At 38.8% G+C, this 13,757-nt stretch overlaps 1 protein-coding gene across 1 annotated transcript in view; it reads right to left on the bottom strand.

Moving 5' to 3' along the window:
• The window catches only part of cnksr2a (connector enhancer of kinase suppressor of Ras 2a), an 86,327-nt gene extending 80,169 nt beyond the window's left edge, over nt 1-6,158 (bottom strand). Inside the window, exon 1 of the mRNA XM_034707041.1 lies at nt 5,587-6,158. Coding sequence (XP_034562932.1) covers nt 5,587-5,650 — 64 coding nt within the window. The 5' untranslated portion in view covers nt 5,651-6,158. The remainder of the gene's footprint in view (nt 1-5,586) is intronic.
• Between the last annotated feature and the right edge of the window lie 7,599 nt (nt 6,159-13,757).

Genomic DNA, 13,757 nt, shown 5'->3' with positions numbered 1-13,757 from the left:
TAAAATTAGACCAAATAAGTATTTCTGATTTACTCAAAACCTGACATAAATTAATGACTTAAAATACACACACACACATACAATAATCACAATTGTTACTGTACTTAGTTGTGCTGCATATCTTTAATATTCATGTGGATTTTTGATGTCAGACAGAAACTAAAAATGAAACAAAGGCAGGAGACTCAACACAAAAATATGTGTGAATACATTATCAGAACACAACAACTGTTATGAATTTGTTACTTAAGAAATGATTGCCTAATCTATTCATATGGAGTATCTCTTTGGATCTACATTCATTGGGGACCATCTTGAACAAAGTTTGGTGAGTCATGAGGAAACTCTGAATAAGAATGGGTTTCTTGCTTGTAAATTAAAAGTTTACCATTGAGGTCCATTACAAAAGCTGCAAATCCAAGCTTACCACAGTCTGAATCCTATAAAACCTTTTTTTCTCCTACCTCTGGAGTGCTTGATACTATAAATGGAGACTTTGGATGGAAAACTTTAATGACTTTCATTACACAATCCCTAATTTTGTTCTAGCACCCAATAACACCCTAGATCACATTAATTTCCATGTAACTCAACCGTGAAGTGTGTTTAGTTTCACACAGCTCAAAAGTGGGAGAAAAATCCATAGCACAATGGCAACTATTGACTGTAGAGCTGCAGCTAACCAGTATATGGATTATTGAGATTTACTGATTATTCTCACTGTTAATGGTTAGGTCTGAAAAATACCAAACAACTGACAAACTACAAAGACCTAAAGAAAGTGTTCGACATGCATTCTGACTTGAATTATGACTACAGTTACTTTCAAACGCCTCAGCGATCATTTGACCAATGGTTGCTTCTCAATCTTCCACCATGATGAAGTATTTCTTGAGTCTAATGCTCATTTCTTGATAGATCCCTTTATTAAGTTCTAAATGACTCTCACAAAAAGAAAAGTATAAGAGGATGGACATATATCATCTTTAGAGATGGGACTTGCACTTATAGTATTGGCATCACGCTTAAAACTTGGCTGTTAATGTAAACTAAATTAGCTTTGATAATAAATCTGATTCATAGACCGGTCTTTACTGAGGCATGTCTCTTTTTGGCAGGTGGTTTCTGATCGATAATTGCACTGCACTCAAAGCCAAAATGTATTGCTTCCAACATAGAGCACTATACTGATATGTTAGGAGCTTAAAATATAAAAAATATTTTTTATATCTAACTCTGGCTTCCCTATGCGGCGAGCTCACAAAACGTAGAGTAAGTTATAACGTCTTCAGTGGCTCATTATCCGCATATCAGAGTAGTGAATTGTCAAACGGTGGTGTTGAAGCCGGAGAGCACAGTGTTTCAGCCGAAGCCATTTCTTTTTAATGTGTAAAATAGTTTCCTAATGCTCACACAGGCCCCTGGGTGCAGACCCAATCAGCCTGGTTTCTGAATTATGCATCACTAAAATCCCTAATCAGCTATCTGTAACACAGAAAGCCCTTGGGTAAACAAAGCTCAATTATTTTTTGGGCAAATACTCATTTTGGGTTTTCTTTGTGCGTTTTTTAATTGATGTCATTTTCCGTAAAGACTGCCTCATGTTCCGTGATCAGTTTGACAGCTCTCAAGATAATATGAATTTTAACCTGTAACAGTTTTCAGTCTACAACTGTTAAAAGAGGACTGAGTTCTGCTTTTTGTCCTCCTCTCTCAGACGGAGGTAGGACAGCCAGGAGGCACAGGCCCCTCTGAAATCTTACTAGCCACCTCTTATGTTCCCCAGCAGGGTTCAAAGATGATTGATAGTTGGCTCATTAGAATGAAACCTCTGTTTAAAGTGACATTTGTTGGTGGAAAGTTAATCAAACAATGAGATGTAGGATGCCCAGAGTGACACAAAACCACCTCACAGAGATGTAAAAGTATTATGAAGAAGCCCAACGAAACTATGAAGTGAAGCATGAGGACAATAGAGGGACTACAACGGAATATATTAACGGACCTATTAAAGTCAGACTGTATAAAACATGGCCGTAATTTCAATGTCCCCCATTGGTTTCTGAAGAGACTTTTGAGGCCCAAAGTTGGTAGTTGCCATCTTGGAAATGCTGACTCAACCTAACTTTTGGTCAAAGTCAGGCTTTGGGCATTCTGACAAACAGCTACTGCTACTTTTTGCACTTCCACATTGGCTTCATTCTTCAACACCACCGATTCCAGCAAGTCTGGGACTTGTAATGCCAGAACACTTTGAGTGTTAGCGACCTTCAATCAGAATAAAGAATAAAGAATAAAGAAGATGGTAATGTCTAAGGACCTGTTCTGTCTCAGCTGCTGTCTGTAATGAGCTGAATCTTGCTTGAGCTGAAAGCGAACGTACTTGCGTTATGAGCCAACAGCAATGTAAGCTAACACTAGTGATGGGACATGATTTTTCGAATGCTTAAATATTCATTCACTTACAAAAAACGGAGAGTTAATGCAAATATTATCTCACTTTAAAAGTAGAATTTTTCATCTTTTTCATCAGTAACAGAGCGTCTTAAAGCTGTCTGCTAACAGCATTAGTTAATGATGCTTACTGCATTAAATAGCAAAAGAAGGAAAAACCATTAACTACAGTCACTGGCTGTAAAATGTAAACACACACGCCACACTGCTGCGTCACAGAAACAAAACACTGAATAAAGATAAAGGTTGAGACCATAGACTGTAAATAAAAATGGACAGCGTTGCTCCGCCGCTTCCCGTTGTACTGTTCTGAAGCCAAAAAATCCCCCTTCTGGGCGCCGCCATTGTGCAGCCAGAGCCTGTGCAGCCACTGTAACAAGCTCCGCCCTACAGCGTAACGTCACAAGACGCTGTGTGTCCTATGAAGTTTCACTCTACGGCGGCTGTGAATCAAAGGAAACCCGGAAGTAAAACCCCGTTTTTTAAACTCTAATAACTAACGAAAAATAAACTTTTCAGAAAAAAGAGGCCTTGAACACAAAACAGTCAAATACTAACTACATATCACCACAGCATACGGATGTGAGAAACATTCGTACAACGTGTATTTATTTTTTAAAGTTTGATTGCTCCCCCATTCAAATGAATGGGGGAGACGGATTTTTTGACCTATACTGCAGCCAGCCACCAGGGGGCAGTCACACTGCTGAAAGCCTCACCACCAGACGCTGTTAGCGCCCGCTACTGGCATGCTTCATCCGGTGTTGGTTGACGCGACTGCCACACCAACAGACTGTTAACAGGACGAGTGTCCCATGGAGTGTTTACGTTTACGGTCTACACCATGGACTGTATATAAAATGGACACAAAAACTGCTCCCCCTAGTGGCTGGCTGCAGTATAGGTCAAAAACTCTGTCTCCCCCATTAATTTGAATGGGGCTGCGGTCAAACTTTAAAAAATAAATATACGTCGTTCGAATGTTTCTCACATCCGTATGCTGTGGTGATATGTAGTTATTATTTGACTGTTTTGTGTTCAAGGCCTCTTTTTTCTGAAAAGTTTATTTTTCGTGAGTTATTAGAGGTTAAAAAACAAGTTTTACTTCTGGGTTTGCTTTGATTGACAGCTGTCGTAGAGAGAAACTCTGTAGGACCTCGGGACGCTACGCTGTAGGGCGGAGCTTGTTACTTCGGAAACACACAAATTCCTTACTGCCCAGGCTCTGGCTGCAGGAAATTTACAAGATGGCAGCGTTCTGGAACGGGATATTTTGGCTTCAAAACCGTACAATGGGAAAAGGCAGAGCGACACTGTCCATTATATATACAGTCTATGGTCTACACATGCAGAGCAAGGGGGCTCGATCACAACTAATCGTGGAATAGGTGCCAGTGATTATTGAACAGTATTTTTGATAGAAATGCCCATTCCTAGCTAACACTACTATTAGCATTAAAGCACCATAGTAAGAGTGGATTAATTCGCATCAGCCAGCTAATTTACAGTGTTGAGTGCCGTTAGTTTCAACAACTTTCAGGAGCGACCACCTGACAGTTTAATTCTAATAACACCGAATGGGAATAAACAAGAGCTGTGATTTTATTGTTTGTTTAGAGACCGATCCAGTGAGAAGACAAATTGGATTATGAAGGAAAAATTCTAATTAAAGTGACAAGAATTTTTATGATCCTGCTCGCCGAAATTACTAACATGTTTACTATTTACAGTCCAGGTCTGGGAGGCCCCGACTTGGTCTGCAATTGACACCACACACTTGAGGAATATTTGGACAAATAATCAGTGATGACAAGCCGCAAATAAAGTCATGGCCCCTTGATCATTGGGGTCGGCGAATCTGGCCCTGAAATTGTCTAGTGTGGCCAGCCTACTGTGGGAATGAGCTTCTGTCAATGAGCAGCTGATATTCAGTATTGTTGGTAAAATGTGAAGCAGCATAAGTTGTGTTTGATGATATTCTGTTCTCTTCCAATAACAGACAGAAATTCAGACAAGCTGTGTGTGAGGGGACAAGCAGGGATTGATCTGTAGTTCATTTCAACGGTATGCAACTGCACATGCGTGTCTGTCTTCACTCCCTAAACAAAGCATCGAAAGGGTGCGTTTGATTTACTGTTCTAGGGAATTAAATTCTCCACAAATAGACCACAGACATTATTAGTCATTTGCACCTAAAATGATTATTCCAACAAAATTGCAAACATTCTTGTGGCTGGCCGACACGCAGTCAGAATGTTTTAAATATCTGTGGTTGCTTTTTTTGATATCGCTTCAGATAGAAGATAAAAAAGTTAAGAGTCAAAGTAGCACCTTTTTGTGGAGGAATGCCAAGAACGAAGCAAAAATCGATGCAGAGAGCAGGTTTTCAAATATTCCTCAACTTGTAATTTCAGGTGTCAAAATACAGATTTTTTTCTTTAGAGGATGCATGAAGCAAAAGAGAGATGAAGATGTAGCGATGAAGGCTGAGGTAGTAGAAGCTGCAAGAATTTAGAACTTATTTCCAGCACTCAGGCACAAAATGAACACATGATGCAAAGCACTACACAGACAGACTATGCAATAAAACACACGTGCACAAAAACTACAAGATGATGCTACTTCACATACAGACAGAGGACATTCAAAGCGACCTTTGAGAGTTGGAAAATAACTTCAAAGAGATGGAAAGCAGCTGCAAATAGCAGATATTTATTCACATTATTTCATATGTAAATACTGCTCCAGAGTCCACCTCCATCTCCACCTCCACCTCCATCCCCCATCCACCCTCGTAAAAGTTTCTAACCCCGCCCCTGCTCTCCGCGGTGAAGTTTGGCTCGCTCTGCACCTGTCACTCACACATTACATCATCACCCACTGATCATCAGGTGCCGGGGTGATGCATCGACACACACACCTCCCACGCAGCATAACACCTTGCGCGCCACTGTCTCCCCTGCATTTGTATTTATCACTCGAGTGTGAGAGAGAGAATGTGTGTGTGCGTGTGTTTGTGTGTGGTGAGCTGCTCCAGGTGTGTGTTTTTCTAACATTTTTGCAGTGTGTGTGTGTGTGTGTGTGTGTGTGTGTGTGTGTGTGTGTGTGTGTGTGTGTCTCTCCACTCCCTACCTTTCATCCAGTCCACCACCTGGTTCGTGCTCCATTTGCTCACCGGCTCCATCACCAGCGCCATCGAGGAAACTTTGCGCCGACTCTCCGTTGCGCGTGAGCGGTGTTTTCTACCCCAAAACAAAGCTCTGTCAGTCGGGTACAGCTCCCCCTCCGACCCTCCCTCCCTTCTCCCCCACCCTCCCTTACTTCCTCCTCTCCCTCCGCAGCCAGGTGACTCCTTTTTTCCCCCCCACACTCTATCCCGGTCCGGTTCCCCGCTTCCCCCCTGGCTCAGTCCGGTCCCGTTAACGCAGCGGACGCGTCAGTGCGGGACAGCCCGGGCGTGTGTGTGCAGTGGAATCCAGTACATTCCCCTGCTCGATCCAGTGTGACATGTGTCTCTTTCTCCCCCTCTTCCCCTTCCCCTTCTTTACCCCAGTGCACCAGTCGGGTTCTGTGCGTGTGTGTTGAAGTGTGTGGCAGAGAGAGAGAAGGAGAGGAGTGTGTGTGTAGGTGTGTGTGCGCAGCCGGTCCGCTAACGACAGCAGCAGAGTAGGAAAGATAAGTCACACCGGTCTCAACACCAGGCTGCATCCCTCTCCCTCTCTCTCTCTCTCTCTCTCTCTCTCTCTCCCTCTCCCTTTCTCTCTCCCTCTCTCTCTCTCTCCACCTCTCTTCAGATATGATTAAGCGGTGCACGCGCTCCGTGGGTGGCTCCGCGCGCACGTATCAGTGTATTTCCCTCTGGAGTGGCAGAATCATACGGATAAGAAGGGGGGAAAGATATTCTCTGAAGATGTTTAATCAGGCTGTGTATGTGTGGGAAGGAGGGACAGCGCGCGTCTGTGCTCGTGCGTGTGAGTGTGTGTGTGCGCGTGTGTGTGTGTGCCTCAGGGGACAGGAAAACATGGGGTACCTACACACTTTCTGCTTCAGCTGCTGAGAAGTCAACCTCTCTCCACCTCCACTCCAAAGATAATTGTCTGTAGCTTTCAACCATCCTGTACTACCCCTCTTTCACTCTTTCGTCTGTTCTATCAGTTCTTTCTCTTTCTTATTGATAGTTTGAGTTTGTTGTAGTAGAATAAAATCAGTCAGCTAATTGAGATAATTAATTTATTTCTGCCACCAGGGGGCGGCAGATACAAGTTACTCAAACAACAATGTATTTGGATATGTCTTTTTAAAGCTCCAGTAAGGAGTTTTTAGCTGGTTATAAAACAGCCTGAAATGAACAATGATGCCTCTTTATGAGCTGCAAAAGCAAACAAGACCATCAGTGATAAGACTGGGAATGAATATAACATGCCTTCTAATCCCAGTAACTATTACCACAAGGGAGGGGTCAGATAGTGAGTCTAACGAAAGAGGCTTTTTCAACAACACAGAATTGTGAGTGAAGAAACAACTGATGGTTAAAATAAACCTGTAGAGGACGAATCAGATGACATCAGAGGTACGGCTTTGTAAGCAGGGACGCCAAAATTGACTCAAGCAAAGTTTCTCATGAGCTTTAAAATGACTTCAAAGACAGCCGCTAACTTAACCCAATGGATATACTGTAAGTGTGAGCTGATATGAACTTATCACAGATATATCAGCATTGACTTACATGCTTTTCTACAGATGCCCCGAGCATGCATCCATACATTCGACTTTCTGTTTACTCGTGATCTCGACTTATGTTCTTCTTGTCTTGGACTAGTATTTTTTGATGTACTTACAGTATCATAATGTTAGAAGATCATAACTCATATTGACAGTGTTCCAAAAGCACTAAACAAACATAGAAATAGGCTTCAATTTCCTAATTAGAATGTATTATGACAACGTGGATTGTCGTGGTCTGACCATACACTGTATAAAAAATGGATGTAGTATCCATGACGTCACCCATCTGTTCCTGAAGCTCTGTTTTGAAGCCAATCGGCGGCGGCTGCCATATTATACTTCATCAGAGCAAGTCTGAGGTAAAGAGGTGGGCCTTTAACCTTTTTGTTAACAGCTACAGGTTGCCCACCTGTCAATCAAGTCAGGCATGCCCTTATTTGGGCAAAACTCATAAGTTCAATATCTTCAAAAAAATAATGAGTCATAAAAAAATTCAACCTCAAGATGGTGTCGGCCACTACATTGAGCTATGGCGTAGAGAAAATGCAGAAGTATAAAGCAGGTGTTACATTTAAAGGTGCAGTGTGTCGTATTTGGCAGCATTTCCATGGAGGCTGCCATCTTGCACAGTCATGTTTCTACTGTAGAGCTAAACGGACAAACTAGAAACATATACTTTTTGTATAATTAGTGAGTGACAGTGTGAAATGCAGAAGTTGGAAGAAGAAGAGTGATGTGTGAAATTTTTTTTTAATGATAGACGTTTTGGACTGTAAAAATGTGACAAATGGAGGATTATACTTGCCGTGCCTCGAAGGCCATCATGGCAGGGGAGTGATTATTTTTTCTTTTAATTTTAAGTTGTATTTTTGGGGCTTTTACACCTTTTTATTGATAGAGGAGAGGACAGTGGATAAGTGTAAGAAACCGGGAGAGAGTGAGGGAATGACATGCGGGAAAGGGGCCACAGGCAGGAATCGAAGCCGGGCCGCCCGCTATATTGGCGCTCAACTTAACCATTGGACTAAGTCAGCGTCAAGGGTAGTGTTGCTATCTAGAATCTGATCTCTGGATATTGCTGAATATGCCCATTTCTACACACTGTACCTTTAAAGACATACTCCATGCAGAAAAAGTTTACTAATCTGAATGAAACCTTTAACTTGTCATTGCTCGAGCATTAATGAAGAGCAGAATTTTGTCGTAGGTTGTTGGATTAGGTTTGATTATAAATGTTAGGTATAGGACTACAACTCAAGATTATTTCTCTGATATGTAATAAGCTAATTATCGTCTCGATTGATTTATGGTTTAAAAACTCTGGCAAAGTATAAATAAAGTCTGGAGCCAATAGTGATACATTTACGTGTGATTTGTCAGTCAATCTTTTCAACTTTATTTGTACACCTTCATATACTTTGAGTACAGAAATCTCAATTTCAGACTAATTTAAGCTTTAGAATAATTATAGTGGAATAAAGACAATAATTCTCAATACTGAACTGTAGAGAACTAGATAGAAAGTGGCATGAAAAACAAACAGTGTACTGTCCTTTTGGTTTGTATTTCAATTCAGACAGATCTTTTTGCTGCAGACAGGTTTGGAAACTGCAGAATTATTTTCTAAAAAAGAGCATTAGTGCATCCACGTGCAGGCAACACCACCTACATGATGGCTTTAGATAGAAACTCCAAGAGCTTAGTAAGAACATGTTTTTATTATCTGGTTGAAGCCTTTGTAATCTATTCATCCGTGATCTTTCTCCTCCAGTTCAGTTTTCATTTATTACATTTATAAATCGTTTCACTGTCACTGCAACATTTCTGGGGATGAAATAATGGGTTGTGTCCTGTCCTCTGAATATTTCAGGCCGGCACTGCAGAGCTACAGTATCGTGAATAAAACTCTTTGTAGTCCCACCACTGACTTCTTATACATATTAATGTTCAGCAGTGGGATGTTAGGCTAACACACTGTTGTAATTTTAGTCAGTGTGATCACATAATGAGAAAGTATGATTAGTCCATTATTCAATTTAATCAAATCATTAAAGATTCATTACCTGTGCTACATTACTTTGTGTGGGTTGTGAATGTGTGTGTTTGAAAAGAGAACGCCTCACACACACAGGTACACACTCACAGGTCAGGTCCATCGCGGTTACAACACAGGAAAAGAATAAAGCTGAAATCTGATCTGGTTTCTTCTTATTTGATTCACAGCAGCGTCATCCCCTCTGTGGGTCGATGTAAACACACTCATTATGGAGTGTTTCATTAAAGTGGGGACCTTTACAGTTTTCTTTCCCAATGGGGACCTCTGCTGGTCAGAGCTGTTGTTGCTCTTGGTCACTGTGTGTGAATCAGCAGTGGTCTAAAAGCTTGTATTCAATAATACTGACTGTAGTTTTAACATTATATCTTTATTTCTTAGACGTTAAAGCAGTACTAACCAAATAGGGGTGTTAGTGCCCCCAGAGGTACTTTGGAGAACTGCAAGGGACACCAGAGATTTTCTTTTGGAAGTTTTTGATAATTGACAGTATAATAATAATAACAATAAAGTTTATTAATTAAGCACTTATCAAAACAGATGTTACATAGTGCTTTACATCATAAAAACCCACAATAAAAAGAACAAAGCATAGGGGGTTATATGAGCTGGCAAGACAATTTAAGAGGAACAGCTGAATGAAGAGTAAAAGAGAAACTACTGCTGCTACTGTATGAACCATCTCAACCTCGGAGGTCAACAGGTACTTGTCTGCTTTCAGTTCCAAGAGTCAGAACGAAACATGGCAAAGCAGCGTTTATTCATTATGAACCACATGTCTGGAACACATTCCCTGAAAGCTGCAGGTCCAACTCTCACTTCTTTTAAATCAAAGACTAAGACTTTTTTTATTTGCCTGCCTTCTATCTTAGCTCATTTTAACTCACTTTAAATGCAAATCTTAATTTTATTTTTAACATATTTCTAATGTTCCTTTTTCTTTTCTGTTTTATTATATTTGTAATTTTAATTGTGTTCCTGTATGCTTGTCTGAATGTTTCCAATGCTTTTAATGCTTTAATGTAAAGCACATTGAGTTGCCCTCGTGAATGAAATGCGCTATACAAATAAAGTTGCGTTGCCTTGCCTTACTAAAAGCAATTAAAACAATTAAAATCCGTAAAAAAAAAATTAAAACAAAGAGAGAATAAAAGGAAACCATGAATAAAAGTAGATTAAAAATACATGTAGAATCCTGGATAAAACAATATTACAGGAAGGCCTTTCGATAAAAAAATGTTTTCAGCTGTGATTTAAAAGAAGATACTGAAGCAGCTTGTCTGAGATCCTCAGGCAGGTCGTTCCACAGTCGTGGAGCCTGCACAGCAAACACTCAGTCACCCTTAGATTCCAACTTTGTGAAGGGAACTTTAAGGAGGTCCCTGCCTGAGGATCTGAGGATCTGAGGCTGCGCCCGAGCTGGTAGGGTGACAGCAAATCCCAGATATATTCAGGGGCCAGGCCGGGAAGTGCTTTAAAAGTGATAAGTAAAATCTTAAAGTCTATTCTAAAAGCAATGCACTTTCATGTACTTCTCAACTGCTGACACAAAAGCGATCATGCTCTGATTTACATTTATCTGTTGTGTAGATTTAAATAAATCCAGTTTAAATATTAGAACCACAGACGATAAGAAAACTGGCTTGTGATCAAAACTTTTAGTCCTTTTTAAAAACAAAGCAGAAATCAAACCTAGAGAGCTTAATTTGACATGTTTTACCTTCATAAAAGTAGTGGAAAATAAATATTAAAATCTACTTAAGTACTGTGCTTTACTGGGATCTTTTCTACTCATGCTTCTTTCTCTGCCTTTGCAACATTTCAGAGGCATTTTTGCACTTTTCACCTTATCACAATTATTTTTGAAGCTTTGTTTATTTCATATATTTAATTGGAGCATAATACAGAAAATAACCAGGAGATTATTTTGAGTGTAATCCTTACTTGCAGCCCTATAAATAGTAGAAAACAGGTCCAACTTCAGTGGACTACACTAGTGAAAAATAGCTTAAACATAACCAGGAAGTAAATTAACATCTTTAGACAACATGTCGCTCGTTAATAAAAAAATATATATTTATCATTATTTTATTATTAATGTATTATATTGCATGATTTTAGGTTTTTAACTTGTTTTTTAGGTTATTTGTGATCTATTTATCATATAGACATGCTGGACCTGAGAAACAGTTTTCATTCTGTCGTGTTTTTAACATGGTGAATGACAATAAACCTGAATCTGGGCCCATTGTAACTCAGGAGGAAATGGTATTATTGTAATTGTCTGACTAACACGAGAGTCAAGCAATCACCAGGGCTAGTTTTCAGCATTTACTTGAATTCTATATACAATTAAAAGTATATTTCTTTTAAGTAAGAGGCTAGCCTACATTCTCAATCACTGCTTTTGAAGCTTTGAAGAGAACTGCGTTTGTGCATTTATGGTCGGTCTATAAGAAGAAATGTTTATGGCTGGATGATGGATGATGAACTACAAACCAAAACCACTAAACCAATACAGGAACTGATGATCATTAGATTGTGGGTGAAAAGTGAAGGAAGTGAAAAGAGGATTGGAAAGAATATGAAGAATCATAAACAATGTTCCCACTGGTCAGCAGAGCCGTAGGTGTAATTACCTCAATACATTACACTTCATTAGTCTTGGCTATTCTTATTCTGTTCCTGTAGAACCACATATTACAGCACATGTAAGGGTGGTTCATACAGCTGTAGAGGTATTATTACAAATATTAAATATATTATATGTGTGAAAGAAATTGGTCTGAGTGAAGAGAACAAAAACTAAAAATGAGATGGAATTTCCAAACTCCCTAAACAACTCAAGAGGATAACTATATAAGGCAGCAGTTCTTCCTCATTTCAACTAAAGCCAGCTAAAACCAAACATTTCTAGAATTATGCAACAGGATATTTTGCCAAATCAAAAAATGGAAAGCACATTTCTCAACACCACCGAGCAACATGACGTCATTGTTTTAGATTAATAGGACACGCAGAGAAACAAAATTCCCCGTTTTGTCATTTCAAGAATCTGTATATATTTAGCTTCTGCACTCATTGACTACAAGGCTGTCTTTAGTAGTAAAGGATGTCTGAAGTTTGAAGTAATGCAAGTGAATTATTTCAGACTTCAATCAGACTTTATTTGTAAAGCGTTTTTCATACAATGATACTGTAACACTAAGTGCTGTACATAAAAATAGAAGAAAAAGAAAAGACCCCCCCTGTCATCCCATCCAAATTTCAACCCCATAATAATAATAATAATAATAATAATAATAATAATAATAATAATAATAATAATAATAATAATAAAATAAGTTGCTGATTAACTGAGGAAATGCTATCATGATATAACTGGTGAAAAAATAAGATGTTAAAACTCACCCAAATAAAAAAATTAATAAGATAATAAAACATTTCATGATTAACTTTCTTCTCTTTTCTTTATTTATTCAACCAGGTAAGAGACTCATTGAGATTTAAAACCTCTTTTTCAAGAGTGACCTGGCCAAGACGGCAGCACAAAATAGGTTACAACACACAAGGGTAGGTTACACCCCAGATTACACAGTGCAATTACAAGATCCAATGGAGCTTGTTTCTCTGTCTTTTATGAGTGACTTGAATTCCCCCAGAGTTACAAGATGTGTCAGTTTCAAGTCCTTCTGCACATCATTCCAGGTAAAGCCGTAAAAGATACTAAGATGCTACACTAAAAGTAAATACAGCAAAGTAAAACAGAAGAAAATATTAAAATGTGAAGAGGTAATCCGTTAAAATCATAAAATGATAAGAAAATCATTCATCCCTGCAGCCATTAGGCTTTATAACTCTCTAGCCAATGGGAGGTGAGCTGACAGACACCTGAATTACTTGTTTTATGTGATTTTTATAATTTAATCTGCCAGACACCTGAATTTCCCTTCTGGGATTAATAAAGTACACTCTATTCTATTCTTTTTTTAAAAGTCATATTTTTGCCTTTATTTGATAGGACAGCTGAAGAGAGACAGGACATGTGGGGAGTAGAGAGTGGGGGAAGACATACAGGAAATGCTCGACCGACCGGGAATCGAACCGGCGACCCCTGCGTCAAGGACTGTAGCCTCTGTATGTGGGGCGCTTAGACCAATTACTCTATTCTATTCTAATCTATTCTTTGACTGACTTTAAGAAATATATTTTAAAATAATTGTATTCCTTTAGAGTTATTTTAAGGGAATTTTATGTCTTTTAAAATATGTTTTATTTCTTTATCTTGACTTTTGTGTTTTTATGATCTGCCTGTTTTATTGTGCTGCCAATTTAAAGCACTTTGTAACCTGTTTTTTGAAAAGTGCTCTACAAATAAAATTATTATTATTATTATTATTATTATTATTAATAATAATAATAATAATAATAATAATAATAATAATAATAATAATAATAATAACTAAATAGAAAATGAAATAATCCTAAATAAATTAAAAAAAATATATACATTTAAAAATAATTC

This window comes from Notolabrus celidotus, chromosome 17 (assembly GCF_009762535.1).
Source record: "Notolabrus celidotus isolate fNotCel1 chromosome 17, fNotCel1.pri, whole genome shotgun sequence".
NCBI lineage: Eukaryota > Metazoa > Chordata > Actinopteri > Labriformes > Labridae > Notolabrus > Notolabrus celidotus.
The sequence above is the reverse complement of the archived record's forward strand: the minus strand, read 5'-3'. Positions and strand labels throughout refer to the sequence as shown.